This window comes from Diadema antillarum, unplaced genomic scaffold, assembly GCF_040938485.1.
Source record: "Diadema antillarum isolate AM-2024a unplaced genomic scaffold, OU_Dant_1.0 seq00000158_RagTag, whole genome shotgun sequence".
NCBI classification, from domain to species: Eukaryota; Metazoa; Echinodermata; class Echinoidea; order Diadematoida; family Diadematidae; genus Diadema; species Diadema antillarum.
The window spans coordinates 481,371-501,810 of record NW_027271230.1 but is presented as its reverse complement, the minus strand read 5'-3'; the positions used below and the strand labels follow the sequence as shown (position 1 = coordinate 501,810).

Here is a 20,440-nt window from a genome sequence, read left to right as displayed (position 1 = left end):
CAAGAAATTCTATGTTAAAGTTTACCTGCAAGACTCTCTTTTGACAAATAACTTCACATAAGTTGCTTGGATTACAACCTAACTTGGGTCATAGATGCACTGGGGGTACCTTCATGTTATGGTGCCGTTGGAGGTCACAGGATAAGGTCAGAGGTCATTTGAGGTAATACGTTAAAGTTAACTTGCAAGACTCTCTTATCACACGTAACTCGACACATGTTGCTACAATGGCAATCAAACTTGGGTGATGGATGCACTGGGGGGTACCTTCATGTTATGGTGCCATAAGAGGTCACATGATAAGGTCAAAGGTCATTTGAGGTCATATGTAAAAGTTTACTTGCAAGACTGTCACAGACAGGGGTCAACGAACTGTTAGGGCCCAATGTTAAGTTTTTATGGCGCGTTTTGATTATGGCTCATAACTTTTGATCCCTTTGCCTGTTTGTGACCAAACTTGGATGGTGGATGTCCTTGGGGAGGTGAAGGTCACATGCAGGGGTCAACGAACTTTTACGGCCCAATGTTAAGTTTTTATGGCGCGTTTTGATTATGGCTCATAACTTTTGATCCCTTTGTGACCAAACTTGGATGGTAGATGTCCCTTGGGGAGGTAAAGGTCATCACAAGGTCAAAGGTCACAGACAGGGGTCAACAAATTTTTAGGGCCCAATGTTAACTTTTTAAGGGCGCGTTTCGATTGTGGTTCAGAATTTTTGCTCCCTATGTCCGTTTGTGACCAAACTTGGACGGTAGATGTCCCTTGGGGAATTAAAGGTCATCACAAGGTCAAAGGTCACAGAAAGGGGTCAACAAATTTTTAGGGCCCATTGTTAAGTCTTTCTGGCGCGTTTCGATTATGGCTCATAACTTTTGATCCCTTTGTCTGTTTGTGACCAAACTTGGATGGTAAATGTCCCTTGGGGAGTTGAAGGTCACCACAAGGTCAAAGGTCATAGGCGGGTCAATGAACTTCTGGGAGTTAGAAAAAATATTAATTTCTTGCACGCAAATGGGCGAGACACAATTTGGCACTTGCCTTGTTTCAATCTGTGCTCCTATATATTCCAGTAGGATGTGCATCAAGGTTTACAGATATTGCTGTGGAATGCTCTCCTGTCCGGAAACGACACAGTATGTTATAACATATATGCAGTGTATATTGTTAGAAAGTGGGAAATCACTCAATTTGCTTGGTGAAAGGCAAAAATATGTGTGCAGTTGTCAAAACGTCCTAAGGTACATCCCTCTTCTAATCTAATGTCATAGTAAGAAAGTCTAAGATGACTGAAACCATAAAAGATTTATTACACATACACTATACATAGGCTTTTTTCAGTGTTTCAGATAACATGTTTCTAACCCCATAATCAAAACAGCTTTGTGTTTATCAACTGCCCAAAACTCCCTAAAAGTTTTTTGTAAACCTTAATTATGCACCAGAAGTGAGCTGATAAAAGCACCCATGTACAGTCAAATCTGGCAACTGAACAATCCCCCTGAGAGAAAAACCATATAAAAGACCCTGTGCATAGTGGCCGCTAGTCTAATGTGGCCAGTGGCCACAGAGTTTGTTTCCCTTGAGAGATTTTAATTTGTCTGTTGTGGCCACAGTCCCACATAGAACCACAACCATGCCATTTTTTTTTTGTTTTGTTTTGTTTTTTGCTCTTGCAAGCCATGCCTATCATTCATGGCTAACAGTTCAGTGATTACCACCACTACATTCACCCGCCATTCAGTCATATCAATGCACTCGTGACAACCAGCATTGTTCAATGAGTGGATCATGTGCAGACATATACACATACATGTTCGCAAGTACTTACAGATGTATAGAGCTACAATACATGTACATGTAGGCAATAAACACAAGTGTGAGACAGTCTGTCTTTAGCGGCCACATGTCTGAAAAAGCCACTCTTTTCATATCCCTTAAGTGGTTGCTTTGACAGGTTTGAATGTATATTCAGTGAATATATGTGACCTGCTACAACAAAAGGATCCGAAAGTCGTGGGAGGTCGATTTTCTGAAAATGGCATGACATTATTCCCTTACTCTTTTGCATTAATTGTATCCCCCGAACAGAGTTCGGAGGTTACTATGGATTTGGCCTCGTTGCGCCGCGTCCGCCCCCGCCGCCGCCGCCGCCACAGAGATTTCCTTGTGAGCGCTCTACCAGCTGCGTTTCTTTTCCGATCATCTTCAAATTTGGCACGAAGGTGTATTATGGTTAGACGAAGACGCCTATTGTTTTTGGTGATGCCGCCCTCGCTTGTTCCGTCTTTATACATGAAAAGGTAAATTCAATAGGGTCTGCTTATGAGCGCTCTACTGGCTGCAGTTCTTCCTCGATCATCTTCAAATTTGGCATGAAGGTGTATTATGATAAGACAAAGATTTCTATGGTATTTGGTGATTGCGCCCTCGCTTGTTCCGTCTTTATACATAAAAAGGTAAATTCAATAGGGTCTGCTTGTGAGCGCTCTACTGGCTGCAGTTCTTCTTCGATCATCTTCAAATTTGGCATGAAGGTGTATTATGGTAAGACGAAGACGCCTATTGTTTTTGGTGATGGCGCCCTCGCTTGTTCCGTCTTTATACATGAAAAGGTAAATCCAATAGGGTTTGCTTGTGAGTGCTCTACTGGCTGCAGTTCTTCTTCGATCATCTTCAAATTTGGCATGATCAAGGTGTATTATGGTGAGACGAAGACGCCTATTGTTTTTGGTGGTGGCTCCCTCGCTTGTTCCGTCTTTAAAGGACAAGTTCACCTTCATAGACATAAGGATTGAGAGAATGTAGCAATATTAGTAGAACACATCATTGAAAGTTTGAGGAAAATCAGACAATCCGTTCAAAAGTTATGAATTTTTGAAGTTTTTGTGCAGTACCCACTGGATGAGAAGACTACTGCAGTGTATGAATAACTTAGATGTCACATGCGTACAACAATATAAGGAAAATATCAAGAGAATTTCACAAAATTCCATCTTTTGAAAAAAGTACACATTCCCCTGACTCGTTACCGATAAATGTTATGGGTAATATTATTCCCCCTGCCTTTAGAAAGAGGCAAGTCAATTGCTCTTTTATTATGCGAAAAAAGTGAAAATATGTTGAATTTTCTTTTATATTTTCTTTATACTGTTGTACGCATATGACTCACAAGCTGTAGTAGTCTCCTCATCCAGCGGTTCCAACACAAAAATTTAAAAAATTCATAACTTTTGCATCGATTGTCCAATTTTCCTCAAACTTTCACTGATGTGTTCTACTAATATTGTTGCATTTTCTCAATCCTTATGTTTATGAAGGTGAACTTGTCCTTTAAACATGAAAAGGTAAATTCAATAGGGTCTGCTTGTGAGCGCTCTACTGGCTGCAGTTCTTCTTCGATCATCTTCATATTTGGCATGAAGGTGTATTATGATAAGACAAAGATTTCTATGGTATTTGGTGATTGCGCCCTCGCTTGTTCCGTCTTTACACATGAAAAGGTAAATTCAATAGGGTCTGCTTGTGAGCGCTCCACTGGCTGCAATTTTTCTTCGATCATCTTCAAATTTGGCATGAAGGTGTATTATGATAAGACAAAGATTCCTATGGTATTTGGTGATGGTGCCCTCGCTTGTTCTGTCTTTATACATGAAAAGGTAAATCCAGTAGGGTCTGCTTGTGATGCTCTACTGGCTGCAGCTCTTCTTCGATCATCTTCAAATTTGGCATGAAAGTGTATTTGGCAAGACGAAGATGCCCATTGTTTTTGGTGATGGCGCCCTCGCTTGTTCCGTCTTTATACATGAAAAGGTAACTTTTAAAGGGTCTGCCTGTGTGTGTGACGTTGGCCTTGTTTCTTAACCAATTTTTTCAAATATGGTATGTAAATATATCATAGTCAAATCTATACATCTATACCTATTGATAATGCTGCCCTCACTGTTCCACCTTTTACAGGGTCAAAGGTCAAAATTTGCAAAAGTGCTTATTTATGCAGTAACTTGATTGTTACCCAACAGATTTTATTCAGACTTGCTAGGGAGGAGTATGGGTGATCATTCTACATGACGGACACAACAGTTTTTGGTGATGGCGCCCTCAGTGTTCCGACTTTGGATGCCAATGCTCACTTCTTGTGTGTGCTCTATCAGCCACATTTCTTATAAGATTTTCTTCAAATTTGGCAAAAAGGTGCATTATAGTGAAATGAAGATGCCCATATTGTTTTTGGTGGTGGCGCCCTCGCTTGTTCCGTCTTTATACATGAAAAGGTAAATTTTACAGGTTCTGCTTGTGTGTGCGACGCTGTCTTGTTTCTTGACTGATTTTTTTCAAATTAGGTATGTAAATGTATCATAGTCAAATCTATACACCTACACCTATTTGGATTTTATTGTATCCTGCAGCAGTTGCCATATCATACAAAATTTTGGCCTAAAAAGTAATCCAGATGGAGTTTGGGAGACGGGTTCGGGGGATACATGTGCTCGATTGCGAGTGCTTCTAGTTTCATATATACCACGACTCATAAAAAAGTACTCAGCTGTGGAGATATCCATGATTTTATGAGAGTATGTCCAGTGGTCTAGGAAATCAGCGTTTCGAGAAAACCGCCTTCAAAGTTTCCTTCCGACGCAATCGTGATCAAGGGGAGGTAAGATAGTTTTCACTTCTTGACAATAGAAGGTATGCTCCTAGTAACCTCCACAATGTTCATTCAAGCTTAGCACCAGCAGTCTATGCATGGCCAATCAGTAACCAGGATGCCACGCACTGACCAATAAGATCACTCCCTCATTGCTAGGGGTGGAGTCTGTCAGCAGCGCTAAATCCAAGTCGTCGGACATGTTTCTGTTCCGTTGAAAGTCGGAAAAGCATGGCCCCCAAAAAATGCTAATTTCTTGCTTTTCCTTTGATCATTTAGCTTCAAAATTTTAGCAGATGACAGAGGAAACATAAGACTACAAAACTATGCCAAAAACAGAAATTTGACGGATTTTGATGATTTGACTTCAACTTGATTTTCTTGGCTCAGCCATCAGTGACTTTCGGATCCTTTTGTTGCGGCAGGTCAAATATGTTTGATGGGAAATTTGATTTCTGAGACATATTTTGTGATTATTTTGCTGTTTTTGGTTTGCTCATTAAATTTTTTCTTATATTTTTGTGAGGCCATGCCAGTCTCTCTGAAGCACCATGAACAAACATTGACAAGCTGTCAATGTTTTCCTTTCAGGCTCTACAGGAAACAGCCGTGTCCCGTGCTGTCCTGGCAGCACCTATTTTGCTCATACCCCCAGTCATCATGACATTCATAGAGAACAAGTAGGTACCCACGCTATTGTGCTTCTACCAAGTCTGACTTGAGATGTGCACTGCTAGATTTCTGCATGTACCTGAGATTAAGTCAACTTTTAAACACATGATATGAAAGAATTAAATGATTGAGTTAGTTTTGTAACTTTTAAATTTCTTCTTATAAAGGCATCTTTATATACACATGTAGATGTATATGTATGTTTGAAGTTGCACTGGACCCCTAGACCTGCCTTATGTTGTGTGATGTTAAATTCATGCATATTCATCACTAGTGCTCTCTATAGGCTTATATACAAATACATATTATACACTGTATGTGCTGCAGTCAACCTTGACCTTGACATGGTAATCCCAAAGCAGCTCTTCCTGAGCTAAACTGGGATGGGGTATGCTGTGACAGTAGGCAGGGCTCGACACTAACAGTGGCCCCGTTGCCCCTTGGCCACCAAAAATGAAAGTCGGGCCACCAAATTTCAAAAAAGACAAATTTGGTGGCCTGCCTCGGGCCACCAATTTTTTTTTGAAAAGTATGTCAATAAATTGTAACTTTTTGTGCCGGAAATTAGCAGTTAAATTTGTCTGAAGAATGGATGAAAATGACTGAATGAGTGCCTGAGAGTGAGTGTTGCGAGTTTGTTGAGGTTCATTTATAAGTAGATATGTCCAACTTCCAATTCTTACTATGATAAAGCTTAAATACTTGACTCATTTAAAAAAAAAGGACTTTTAATGTTTTTTATTGTTTTTTCGGGCCGCCAAATTTTCTCTCTCAGGCCACCAAAAATTTGAAATTGAGGGTTTTGGTGGCCCCATCGGGCTACCAAACAAAAAGTTAGTGTGGAGCCCTGCAGTAGGTGATAGTGCATTCAACAGTGTAGCATTTTTATTGACACCAGAAACAAGAAAATGCAACTTAAAAATCACACTTTAATGTTGACATCACCCCAAAACCTACAAGAAGTTCCAACCTTCTATTAACAGGAAGGGTAGCCTCCTGGAAAGCAGATACTATTAGGCAGGCAGTAATTGAATGCAACTTTCAATTTCATATTAAAGAGAAAATCCACCCCAAAAATATCGATAAACTTTAATGTATGATTTGCATGCAATTGTGATTTGATATTAATTCTGAACATGGATTGTAATTGTAGTAGAATTTAACTTTTAAAGGTAAGAGGAATATTATGTGAACTACCTCTTCCACCAGGACTGTTCTCCTCAAGCGGTACCCTCGTCTGAACCTTCCTGTCCAAGCCACTGTGGCCACTGCTGCCTTTGCCTTTGCCCTGCCTCTTGCTATCAGCCTCTTCCCTCAGACTGGCCAGGTAAGTTTGTATATTATCCCCATACAGAGACTGGCATGATAGAGGGTTTCCATAGGTTTTATGTCTACAGCAATGTGGACGGCCCCCGGCAAAACCTTGGATGATCCCATAGGTGACAATGACGTGGATATTTAAATGGTACTTTCTTCTCTGCCGCAAGGATGGGCTGAGAAAGAAGTTGGTGACAGCAGACAAATAGCGAAAGGCATCATAATGAAGCTTTTAGCAAAATTCATTTATATATTCAGACTGAATGCTTGTTAGAGGACCTATGCAATGTAAATCCATGTTGAATTGTATTGATTTACAATAGCCTGATCATCACTAATGTGCCCCAAAAATATCTATTGTGCCATCTGTCTAATTATTTTTCTACTATTTTTCTTCGGATTACTTCGATATGCCCACAACAAACCTTCCAAACTAAGAATCTGTTGAGGACATCATCTGTCTATCAGTGCTTTATCTTTTGTTAACCATGTTTAATAAATAGTGCGGAAGATGATCATCATCATGGTACAGTAACTGAAAGAATAAAGCTAATGATTTTGTCTCAAGAAGTGAGGTAATCATGGAAATGAATACGATGTTACGGCCATAAAATCTGCTGGCTTTCGTCTGGCAAAGTCGACGGAACGCTGCAGTGCATGCCAATTTTAATATAGTGCTGGTGAAGGTGCGCCATTGTTCTGCTTCGTTGGAGTGTGAGCTGCGCTATTATCAGACGATGGTCAGCCAATCACTGATATTCCCACCGGCAGGGAATGCTAGTTATTGTTCTTTATCACGAGTTAACCGGTAGAGGACGGGCTGAATTTGCTACAACACATATTTCCCATAGACACGTACCTCAACGGGTTAAGGTTGTGGCGGGAGGAAGTTCCAAGAGATGCAAACGTTGTAGCTAGGAAACAATATGTTAACAAAGCCGGGGTAAACAATCATACGGTGCGACAATGCGAGTGCAACAAAGCCGCGATGGGCAGCCACCGAAAAGAAACATGGTGCATCCACTCTTGTTTGTAACGGATATCCGTGTTCCTTTGTTATTAAACCATGTGTCCAAGGGGAAGACAATTACTACTGAGGAGACTGCGCACAAGTCTATCATAGTACATTGTGCTTCCGTTTGTCGATAGCATCTCACGCCAGCTCCGGCAGCATCTAGACAAACACAGCATACGCGTTGTCTTTAAATCCGGTACTATTATTCACAACCAGCTTGTTCACCCAAAAGACCCTGCCCTCCCCAGTAGACATGACGGTGTAGTTTACAAGATCCTGTGCTGGGCTTGTGACAAGCTCGACAAGCTCAGAGCACCCACCGACTTGTGATGAGGTCAGGTGCAGAGCACAAGACAAACATTGGTATGCATGATATGTAAAAGAAGAGATTCAGATATGTTTGCACCCTAACAACATTAACAGGGACAGCAAAATTGACATTCCGGATGAATGGTAACCTGTCATCCGCCACCATACTCTCCCCAACTGCAGCCGATGGGGACAAGAAGGCAGCCCACTCAGCCCCTGTACAGGCTGAGTTCAGTTGTACGCTCGCATTGTACGATTGTTTACACGTACAGGCTGAGTTCAGTTATACGCTCGCATCGTACGATTGTTTACATTGGCTTTGTTAACATATTGTTTCCTAGCTACAATGTCCGCATCTCCTGGTACCTCTTCCAGCCACAACCTTAACATGTAACGAAGAACAATAACTAAACTAGCTACCCCCGCTGGCAGGAACATCAGTGATTGATTGACCATTACGGCATCGTCCAATAATAACGCAGCTTATGCTCCAGGGAAGCGGAACAATGGCGTACCCTTCACCAGCACTATTAATAAGCATGCACTGCCGCGCTCGGTCTACTTTGCCAGATGAAGGCCAGCAGATTTCGCGGCGGAAACGTCGTATTCATTTTTTCATGATTACCTCGCTTCGTGAGACAAAAAGATTAGCTTTATTCTTTCATATTTGATAACATAGAAACATGTAAGTTACATGTGTGCTCAGTCTTTGGGAAGGTGCATTCTGAAATCATGTGTTATTCATATTAGAACTTTGACAGTGATTTACAGATGCCATTGACAGAATCTTGGTTTTGAAGGTTTTTGTGGGCATATTCGGGTTAGTTAGGTTTCCATATCTTAGTTTCTTTTATAATTCCGTGTCTTATGTACATGTGTGTGTATAACAGTATATCAATCATGTGATTTATTTTATATCGCGTGGGGGGAATGCATTCCAGGGAATGATTTTCCACCTCATATTTGATTAGCAATTTCAGCTGATAAACAATATTTCAAGTGGTATCCTGTACACTTCTATGGAAGAAAACTGCTGCCCAAAAGTTACAAGTTTGTATAGCAGTGGTGTAAAAATGCATAGCAAATTGCGATGCGATACCAGGAAAATTATTCCCTGCATTCAAGCACTGCTTTTTAGCATTCTCTCCCCCACCCCATTTCCAGCATTTCCATATACTTGCAATATTCTATTTTATTATGCATTGTGATGAAATTTATGTATTCAATTTTTGTAAAATATTCATGTTTCTGTTGAAAATGGAAATAAGTAATTGAATAGATGTTCAAGTAATTTGACAAAAAATAGTAGAAAAAAATACAGTAAAACATGTGGCACATGTAAAAATGTTCATTTGGTATCATTGACCTTCACCACCACCACCCCTTTCCCCGAAAAACATTCCATGGCCCATTATACATGCTGTGATATGTACTTTTCATTTTGTTGTTAATGTTTGGGGGGGGGGGGGGGGGTTAACAGTTGCAGCTCGTTGGTCTAGGAGATATCTGCTACATAATTGCATATGATACTATTCGATGATTCTGAATGATATCACAGTCATGTGTTTTACTTTCCCTTTTATTTATTTATTTTTTTTTTTTTTTTTGGGGGGGGGGAGGGTTAGTGAGCTAAATTAATGAAATGGCTCCTTACTCCATAGTACAGCTTTCATAATCCCACTCTAGCTTTTATTATGGCTCATGTGTCATTTGTTGATGTATCACAATAGTGAAGTCATCTCTTGTTGTGTATTATTCTCTTCAATCTTGAGTTTATATCTTGTTTAACTAAGATCTTTTCTTCTCCAAACCTTGCCTGTTAGTATAAGAAAGGCAAGACTTCCAATTGTCGACTGTTATTGTTTTATCTTCAGATTGCTACCTCAAGACTTGAACCTGAGATCCAAGCACTGTGCAGTGAGAAGATGCTTATTTACAACAAGGGGCTGTAAACTGACACAACATCACAGCTATTTGCTCTATTTTCAAGTGCCTTTCAGATATTACAATCAAAAGCTTTAGTAGAATATTCCCATAAACTGAGCTGTTCAGATGATTGACAGTACCAAAATCACTCAAGAAGTACCTGTGGATGTGTAGAAGAAAGTTGATTAAACACTATGTATCCCAGCAAATGCTGCTCTCTCTCTGTGTCTCTTTCTCCTCACTAAGGCATACTTGATAACTGGCATGAAGTGTGGAGAAAGATTTTATTTTCCTAATGTTAAGATAATTTCATGATGTTCTATTGTCTTTGCATTAAAATCATGCCACTTTGAGTACAGTCCATCTTATAGAGTATGTTAAACTTGTATGTAACACTTCCCTTTCAATTAGCTCTAAAGCCACTGTTTATGATTGGGAGCAGTGATTACAAATGTTTGAATTATCAAATTTGATGCATATGTATAGTTCAGTTGTATGACAAAACATCCTATTGTGTGATAATTTCACAGTAAAACTGCAAATTTAAGGAGATAACACTAATCTTCCCATTTAACCATGACCATAGACGGTTTCTTCTGGAAACAGTTGTAATAAAATTACTCTTCACATTTTGTATATGCAACAGTACTTAGCATTGATTATAACATTTTTTCATTGCTTGTTTCTATCCCGAACTCACATTTAAGAATTATTTTGAAGCACTAAAGCTTGGTTGTTGTTGTTGGGGTTTTTTTTTTCACCTACAGAAGGTAAACAGTGGCTTTAATTGGCAAGCTGTCTGGTTCTTGCTCTGATTATACTTATATATTTGATTTCATTCAAAGAAATGAATCATTTGTATTAGGGGTGCATTTTTGTTGTAATATTTGTGTTGTTGCCACCATGTTTGTATTTTCTTTGTTGCTGTTGCTGTTGTTTTTCATTTTCTAGAATTCTAGAATTTCCTCTTCCCAGATTAACCCTTTCTTAACTGGGGGAGAGGTCAAATTGACCACCGCCCTACATTTCACACGATGATTCCGCAACACGCAAAGATTTTTCAGCACCATTACTTTTTTCTTTGAAGTTTACTGCATATTATGAGACCAAATTTGTGACATCCGGGTACACTGTTCTGAAGTTAAGTAATGTTTTGTACATGCATGTCAGCCTAGAAACAGCTCATATTTGTGATATTGTGTGTAAATCCAATGCAAATTATGTTTTCTTGTTTAAATGATATAATGAATTAGATTATTTCAACTTTTAATCATTGAAATTAATTAATTTCAGTGTAGATAAACTTGAAAGAGTGGCAAAAGTAATAAGATACATAAGAAATTAATAAAACGATAAAAATCAAAAGATTTTTTTTGCACGAAAATTGTTTGATGTGTCTTGATGAATTCTTCAACAAAAAATGAGCAATCCTTCTGCATTTTTAATGGAGTTTCAGGCGCAAATATGATTTCATGAATAAATTTGCATAATTAATTAACAAAAAATAGAAAATCAATAGCTTTCTATTGTGTAATCATATAATCTTGTACTTGACATCCATCAAGGCAAGTTGACCCCCCTGTAAAAACTTGGTCTCAAGTGGCCCACATAGAATAGGGTTAATAAACTAAATCATTATCGGTTGTGTTTTAAAACTGTTGATGGAAAAAAAAGATTGTCTTCATTTTAGTATTGTGTCAAATTCTCCTTTAAGTACTTATGGCAATGCTGCCTATGGTTGTAAAGAAGCTACAAATTGTTAGGAGATTAGATAACTTCCTTCAGGTGTTTAGAACTGGAAGAAGCATACTTGCAACCAATATGGGAATAGGATTATTATGAGGAGAGTCTGCACCAGCTATATTTTCTTCACACAGTTGCAGAACCAATAATCAAAATCAATGCTAAAAGAATGTCAGAGCTTTTATCTGTGTGATTATAAGTCACGTCATGCTCAGCATGAATGATAGTGAAGCTACAAGGTGGTAATAAGATGTCACTGCTCTGGGTATGTGCTTTCAAGTGGTTCATGGTTTGGATATACCTGTAGTATACAAATTTCATTCTCTATACACCTATATAATTCCGTAGCCTCCTCCACTAGATCTCACAGGTAGTGGGATATTTGGCCCATGGACAGCATGGTTCTGGGGGTTCATCTACATAAGATGTGCATATGAAACTTCAAAGCCAAAGAATAACTGTTGTGCAATCCAAAACTGGAGTGAAAGTTAGATTATGTTCTTTGATTTATTGTATGTCTTTTAAACAGGTAATCTTGGCCACCAAAGTGTTCTCAAATTGATGACATTTATGTGGAAGATTACACTTACAATGTACAAGTACACATGGTATCTCAAATTACTCAAGATAGTGGTTTCCAAGAGAGCACATGTATCACTTGGCTTTGTTTGAAAAATAATGTTAACCCGTTGAAGACGATTCCCGTGTATACTTAGGCAGGAGTCTATGGGAAATGCTTGTTATACTCAAAATCAGTCCGTCCTCAATGGTGTGAGTAATTGCATAATGATGAATATCATGCAATATAGTAATCTCTCTTGTCAAGTGGGTTTTACTCTACTCCATTGCATGCAACTCTTTGCTGTATGTATGATGTAATTGCTGCAGAGCAAGGATCTATGAGTTTACATGTTCAGCCCTTCCACTCCTTAGGCAGTGAAATGATATGGGTCTCAGTTTGTTTTATTCCAACAGTGCAAAAAAGAAGAGCTGAAGGGGCAATATTTTCATTTCTTCAGGAAATATTTACATTTGAAATTTCAAATGTGGTAGAACTGCAATACTAGAATGTTATGTAATCAGCAGTCTCCTCTAAAACATTCACTGAGTAGTCAAATCCAGAAAATGATGCCATTGTGTTGAAACTAGTTCACAGTGTTCTTTAGCAAAACTTAGCCCTTCTTTGGTATTTTAGATATTAAAAGAGTTATTCCCTTCACAAGATTGTAATGGCTAAATCTTACAACTTTACCAATCTTGAAATCACTTGTACCTTTGCTGACTGAGCTGCATGTACGTATGTATATTTTCAAATGGATAAAAAAGAAAAACACTCAAGCATACAAAAGTTTGAAAATATGTGTTGTCACTTAATCAAGTGCCATTGGGCAATATTACCCTGCTAGTAAACTGTTTCTGAATGACGAGTTCTAACATTTCTGTTTATGAAATATACTTAATGTGGCAATTTCAGTTACATATAGTTTTTCTGTGGTTTTACAGTACACTGTATTTGATGATTATCTTCATCTTTTTTTTTTGTATTTTGTTGCTTCATTTTTGCCCAATATTAGAGACTCTTTTTTTTTTTTTTCAAGCTGATGACATTCAGTGCTGTTGATATGGATTTAAATTATGCAGGGGTTTAAATTTTTTAGATGTGTACACCCTACCTTCACAATGATGGTTGGTATCCTATGAAGTGTACACCTTTTGAAAGAGGACTAGCTAAGATTTGTGAGATGTCATGCTACTTAATGATTCTTTGTTTTAAAATGCCATTTTTATTTAGCTTTTGAAATTTCCCTTGGAAAGGGATGGAGAGCACAAATGAACATAACAAAATACTGTCTCAAAAGTGGCTATGATGAGCAGAAGTGAAAGTTTCACAAATGTCACCTTTGCATGGCTTTAAATGCCAAATGTTACTCAGATGGCTCTAGCATCTATACTGCCTTCCAAGTGTAACATTTTAGGTGAGATAGGAGCCTTGGTCTGAAACATGGCTGTAATGGACTTCAGTATGTTGTCATTGGCAAATTCATCATCTTTTAATTGCCTTTGCTATTATTTTATTTTTCACATTATTTCATTATGATCATTTCAGCTCACTTGAGCTCACTGGCGTACATGATTCAAAGGTTCAAGTGGGGCTATTGCAATTGCTTTTCATCCACATTCCCTGTGTGCTATGTGTCTTTGGTTAACCATTGTGTGTCATCCATTATACCCTCTTTTTTTAATATATTTGTCTTTTCATGTATAATCCATGGTCTGATTTTAAACGAACTGTTCAGTCATCATTCTTTTGGGCAGGGGATACAAAGTTGTCAGAATAGTTCACATGAGCACCAAAAGGCCCATGTAGTGAGTCAATGTCAAAATTCTACTCTACATCCACAAGTTAAACAACCAGAGTAGATTGGATTTAGATATTCTCAGTTAAAGAATAACAATAATTCTTGACTGTTAAGAAGTTTTTTCATCTTGGTCAGATGGCCCCCATCCAAGTGCAGCCCAAATGTCCAAAATTATATAAAGGTGTATTTTTAAAGAATCTACTTTCAGAGATACAATAGTACATTCCTGCTGTGTTGTGAAGTAGATGCTCTTATATAGGTGAAGAATATTACATTACAGTTTTGTGGCAGTGGTGGCCTGGTTAAGCACCATCTAGAGTAATAATTTGGGGCCCCCAGTGAAATGATTGAAAGATAAAAAGTATCGATTGTGAAACACTCTCGTTGTTCTGTTTTACATGTACTGTGTACATTCCTATATCAGGGGTAGAAAACTAAAGGATAACCTCATTGTTGACATAACCCTGTCATATTCTTCCAAATGTATTTTGATTAGATTTGACCGAATCATCCACAGGGGTATGAAAAACTGAGGTATTAGTATCCCAAAAGTTTGTGTTGTCTCAGTGGGGTGCCTTGGGACAGAGCTACCAGAGAACACACACTGCAAAAAATTTAATTTGTGTAGATACACATGTAGAACAGAAAAATACATTGTCATTGGTTACGAGGCCCCTGGAGATTTGATTACAATTTGGTTGATAATGTACCATCAAGTGGTACCATATTGAAGTTGCAATTAGTGTGAATATATATCTTGAAACTCAGGTGAGCATCTAGTCCCATTGGGCTCTTGCCCTTGGCATGTGTCCACACACAGCATCCCACACAGATTACCAAATATTAGTGGGTACAATGGACTCCCGCTATAACTAAGTCCTTGGGACTGCCAGTTTTCTTTCCTTATATCGAAATTTTGTTCTAACCGAACAAATAAACAATACTAATAAATAGAGTGGATAATGTTGCGGCCTGAATTTTTACTTCATTGTAACCGGAATTTTTTGATAACTGTGTTCGTTAAAAGGGGAGTGCACTGTATTGCTGTACAGCACTTTGCTGCAGCTTAGTATGCATTCCAGCTTCAGGATGAGTTCCATATGTAAAGTAAAAAGTTCATTTTGAATTATTGCTCAGTAATTGTCTTTTCACGTTGTTATTGAGGAGGTGGTTTTTGCAAGATTTAGTTATTGATGTAAGAAGGACCGATTTTCTTTATTTCTTTTTCAAAAGATTTCTTTTTTTTTTTTGTTCTTGATTGCAGAAACTATTTCTCATCACTGCCGCATGCTTTTGCCAAATGTTCTCTCTGAAATGAATATCACATCTGATATATTTACTTAGTAGATTTACTTTAGAATTCAAAAAATTCACTTCATGTGGGAGAGAAGTGCAATGTGTTGATATTGATTGTCATTACAGTATTTCTTTAAAGAAATAGAAGAAAAAAAAGGATAGCTCTCAGACCCTCGGCTGGTGTTGCAAGTTTAATCATCCTTCTTGATGAAGAAAAAACAAATAGTTCAATGAATAGTATTTGTAATAGTGTTTACTAGTAGATACCATGACCATTTACAAAATGGGATTTTTATGAAAACTCTGTATACTGATCATTACATCCTATAAAGTGGTCCATGATGGCATTATGATCTAAGCATATAATAAGTGTAACCATTTCCCAGCTTCTTCTTGTATGTATTTCCTTGGGTACTTCTTGTCAATTTTATGGCCTTCCTCCATACCATTACAAATGTCACCACTGCCTTCAGTCTCACACTGTACATGTTATCTCTGCCTTTTTAATCTCCATCAGTACTCTCATATTTATGTCTTGGTTTACCTATCTCCCAATTGATTCCCTTCTCTTCTTCATGATTTAACACCAGGCCATTTCGCCATTGACAGTTTACTACATTTCTTCTCCCATTTTATTTGTTGTTCTGGATGTGTGCCAATACATGAGATAATTTTTTTTTAAAAGAATGTAAAAGATAAAACCATTTATTTTACGTTGCTGCTCTCTAACATTTGGTGATTCAAGAAGTATTTTCTTGGAAGTATGTCAGTAGACCTATACACGTAATTGTACATTGATTAAGTTTACACATACTTTTCAATTAAAATTGAAAACATAAGGAAACATAAAAACTATAAGGAAAGGTGAATACATTAAACTTGCTTGAAAGTTCACATATCATGCAACACCACTAGCTATTAAGCAATGATATTCATATTAGAATATGTAACATTAAGATGTTGCTTATGACATTATGTATATTTACCTGGGTTCTGCTCAGTGATATGCTAAAATACCCTTATGTAAGTGCATATTTTATATCAATGGCATTCAAGGTTATCATCTTATCATTTGCAAAATCTATGTACTTCCCAAGTTTATGATCAAGAATGCACATCATGACCACATTGTGTCATTCATATGAAATGTTGATGTAATAAGAATCCTTCAAGTCAGCATTATTTTTATATTATCAAAAAAAGATTATCAAAATAAAATATATATGAATTCTTAATAAATCTGAAAATCTTATTTTGTTTTTGTTTTTGTTTTGTCTTCAACATGTTCAGCGTAGAGTGAATGGAGAATAACAATGATGTAGTGTATTCATGACATGCTGCAATCATTACTGTAAATCATTATGCACACATGCTTACCAGTCGTTTTACAAGTAAGTTCAGAGTGCCCTGTCTCATGATACGTGTTTATAATAATGAGACGTTCAAAGCAGTCTAATTATTCATGTCTTTGATAAGTTGATGTTTGTGTGGTAATGTGATAGCAATTTCAATGGAAATTAGCAGATGTCATAACTTTACAGTAGGCAAGGTATAGCATAAACAATGTTTAATAAGCATATATACAAGTATGACATACATGAATGACTCTATCATACTTTTCAATATGCTTAAATAATTTCCAAGATTTCTTTCATCGTCGGCCATCACTCAGTTGTTCTTATTAACTATCTCTGGATACAACTTTAGAGAGACAGTGTAAGAGAATGTGTACTTAAGCAGTATCAGCAGTAAAGCATGGATTGCATGGTAAACGTTACGGAGACACAAAATTGTGTCTTTAATGTAGTAATTATGACCATGTATTGTCTCCCTAAGTGGACATCAAAAGACATATACTACGTAAATTATACATTTATAATCAACTCGAGTGTAATTTCCTTGACACTAGTAAATGTTTCACGGTCTAGTACATGTATACAGACATGGCATGCTAAAACATTCATTAGGTTGAGAAAAAAAGACCAAGGCGATTAAATCCTAGTGAAATTAGTAGTGAAATTAGTAGGCACCGACATTGCAATTATTCGAAACATATGAGGTCTTTGCAGTCAATCCGAAGAATAGGAAGAAACGAGTGGGGCTGTGTGACGGTGGTTATGCGGAACATAGGACATTTGAAATGTCGCCCTCTCTTGGTACGTTTCCTCCTGTCTTCGTGATCTCATGCGATAACCGTCTTTGCAGCACACAAGTTCGCTTTTCTTTGTAAGCAGCGTAGCTTGCCGATATTGCATTATAACTCATTAATGCTTTGTTTGATATCATCTGGACACAAAAATCTGGTATAATTATCCTGGAGTGTTTGTGATTTTACTGTAATAAAATTTGCTTCAATAGGGAGAAATATTATGCAACTACATGTATAAGATAGGAAGCCCTAAATACAAAATCCATATTGCTTCACTTCTTGTAGCTATTTTAGTAGCAATGACGCTTCTATATACAATGTATAATTATATCTATCTATGTATATATATACAGCTGTATAAATATAAACAGAGAGAGAGAGAGAGAGAAAGAGAGAGAGAGAGAGAGAAACAGATAGTTAGATATAAATTACGATGGATTGTACAAAATGTAGGACTATACGTTTTATCCAAATATATTCCAAGGGATAAATCACGTGAAGTCATCAAACCTTATAAACAGTCATTGTCGGTAGAGGTGCCTCTGGGCGAGATTATAATCCAATCTTCTTTCTTCACCACGTTTGTCTCTCAGGTTTTCCCTCAACTGTTACCCTTCCCCAACTTACTGACGATACTAATCTCTATCACTGGATCCTGTTCATGGTACAAGTCATTCTGCAAATTTCTGTATTTACATGCTAACTCTTCCATCCTTAAATGTGATGTTATACGTTGAGTTTCAAGCTTTAAGATCAAACTTATGTTAAGTTATAAAGCTTTGGGTGTACATGTTTTCGTTTGTTTTTGTGAGTGACTGTGTGTGAATAAAACTCGTCATGGAACTTCATAAGTACACACAATAAGATATTTGCATCATCATCACAGTCTTGACACATGACTCCAAAATACATCGTCAACAACATCTTTGCAGCTCTCGCAGTGTAAATCACGTCTTTTGCCGCACTTTCTTTCATCTGATTTGAAATTTAAAAGCAGAGTAAGAATCGACAAAGAAGCTTATAGGCTGGGTCATTTTTACACTCAGTGCGATTTTATCCATCTCCTGTATACCGAACACAGTCCTTTTGTGGTACCGAACAAAAGTGGATGTGCTACTCTTAAACACAAGCGATATTTCCCAACATTCTTTAAAGTACCCCATACACAAATCCAGCTCTAAGCTGAGCGCCCAATCTTATACATTAGACGAGTTTGTCCGCAAAACCGATAAGTCCATATTTGCCAAATGGAAATATTTACAATTAAAGGTCAAGAAAAATAAAGAGAATAATAAGAAAATTTTTGCTTCTTTTGACCATAACTTCAAAAATGTACCTTTATACATACTGACCAATACATCATTTAAAAGGTAAAATTTTGTACTTTATGACAGAGACCGTACTTCAAAATCTTCAAAAATGGACTTATCGGTTTTTGCGAACAAACTCTTATTAACAATTTATTTCTTACTTCATTGTGCAACTTACATTGACAGAGTAAATCCAAGCGCATATCATTCCTTTATGTGATTATTGTCCTTGTGTATCTCTAATGGAATACGTCTTTAATGTATAGTAAAAGGACTGTAATGTAGTTTTCTCTTTGCTTTCGTTTAATCGATGAACATTATCATTTTTTTCTTTGCAAACCTTCCGTGTTTTGTAAAGAATAGGTCCTGTTTTTCAAAGTTTAGTTTACTTCTGCACCAAGTCGCTGGTTTTGCGTCGCAAACCGTCGTTCTTTCATTGATCCCCCCCCCCCCCCCAAAAAAAAAGCAATCACCTCATGCAACGTGTATGTCGATTTGATCGTTGTCGGCTAGCGAGAAGTGTCTGGCAAGCGCAGCTAGCTGGCAGCAGGGACGTGCGATCATCGATACCTCGGCACTAGTCTCCCCGTGGTCTCGGCTGTATGTCATCACCAGCTCGCGTCTGGTGTTCCAACCCAGCGCCACTGTGTGTACTCAGCATTAGCACAATCTGAAGGAATGTGCGTTTCGTTACCGGTCTCGCAGTCAGTCCGCGAATAACTTTAACTCACCCACTTCTCAGGTAGACAAACGTTGATAATTCCCACTTTGTTAAGTTCCAGTTTGTTTATAATGTGTCGAAGGTGTGCAAGCAAGTAACATATCAAGAATTGTTTGTTGGTATAAGAAAGCAGAGTGATTTGAGATAATACGATCGATGACAAAGTTCCTTTAGGTAAATGCTTCGATTTCATCACAAATGATCGAAGTAACATTGATATGAAAACAAATTCTGTATGAATGAATAACATCACTTATTTTACATTCATCTATGATTTACAACACATTTATACGAGCATTATTGCTCAGACACCAGTAACCCTGACTGTGCCGTTCAATGACACACAACCCTTCAGAGAGTATAGCATATAGCATAGCGCACACCATGTATAGAGCACAGCCGTGACACTTCCAAGTGACTCGTCTACATCTAGGAAGCTTTCTTCAACAAGTTCAGGGTTCACTGTATACTGGGACATACCATTACGTATGAGAGAAAGATTCATATGTATTGTTGACCATTATACATAATTCATGGCGAAAGGAAAAGTCGCTGCCCAGACATGTTGATAACATTGCATAATAACCACTGTGAGGTCCCGTGAATGTGTGATGTCACTGGACGCACAAGGGAGATTGCGAAGTAATAACACATTTGAGTTATATGATTCAACTAAGTTAAGCAATGTTACCGTTGCCCTGGTCAAAACATTCTATTTTTCAGCATGATTCTTTAGTCAAGCTCGTAATCAAGTCAAATGTATGTTATGTTATGTTATGTTACATTTCTCCTTCACTGACACCTTAGATCAATTTACGCAAGCTTATTCACCTCCGCATGTAGGCGCCATTTCTTTGATCTTATAGGCATGGATACAATACTATGTACACACAGACAGTAACACGAATAATTTGATGATGACTATCTACATTATGGTGTGCTGTTATATGTGTCAAATTTAGAGACTCGGAATGAC

At 37.7% G+C, this 20,440-nt stretch overlaps 1 protein-coding gene across 1 annotated transcript in view; it reads left to right on the top strand.

The window, feature by feature from the left end:
• The window catches only part of LOC139727894 (sideroflexin-5-like), a 61,181-nt gene extending 47,406 nt beyond the window's left edge, over positions 1–13,775 (top strand). Inside the window, exons 10-12 of the mRNA XM_071638867.1 lie at positions 5,238–5,326; positions 6,528–6,645; positions 9,834–13,775. Coding sequence (XP_071494968.1) covers positions 5,238–5,326; positions 6,528–6,645; positions 9,834–9,911 — 285 coding nt within the window. The 3' untranslated portion in view covers positions 9,912–13,775. The remainder of the gene's footprint in view (positions 1–5,237; positions 5,327–6,527; positions 6,646–9,833) is intronic.
• Positions 13,776–20,440: the final 6,665 nt, after the last annotated feature.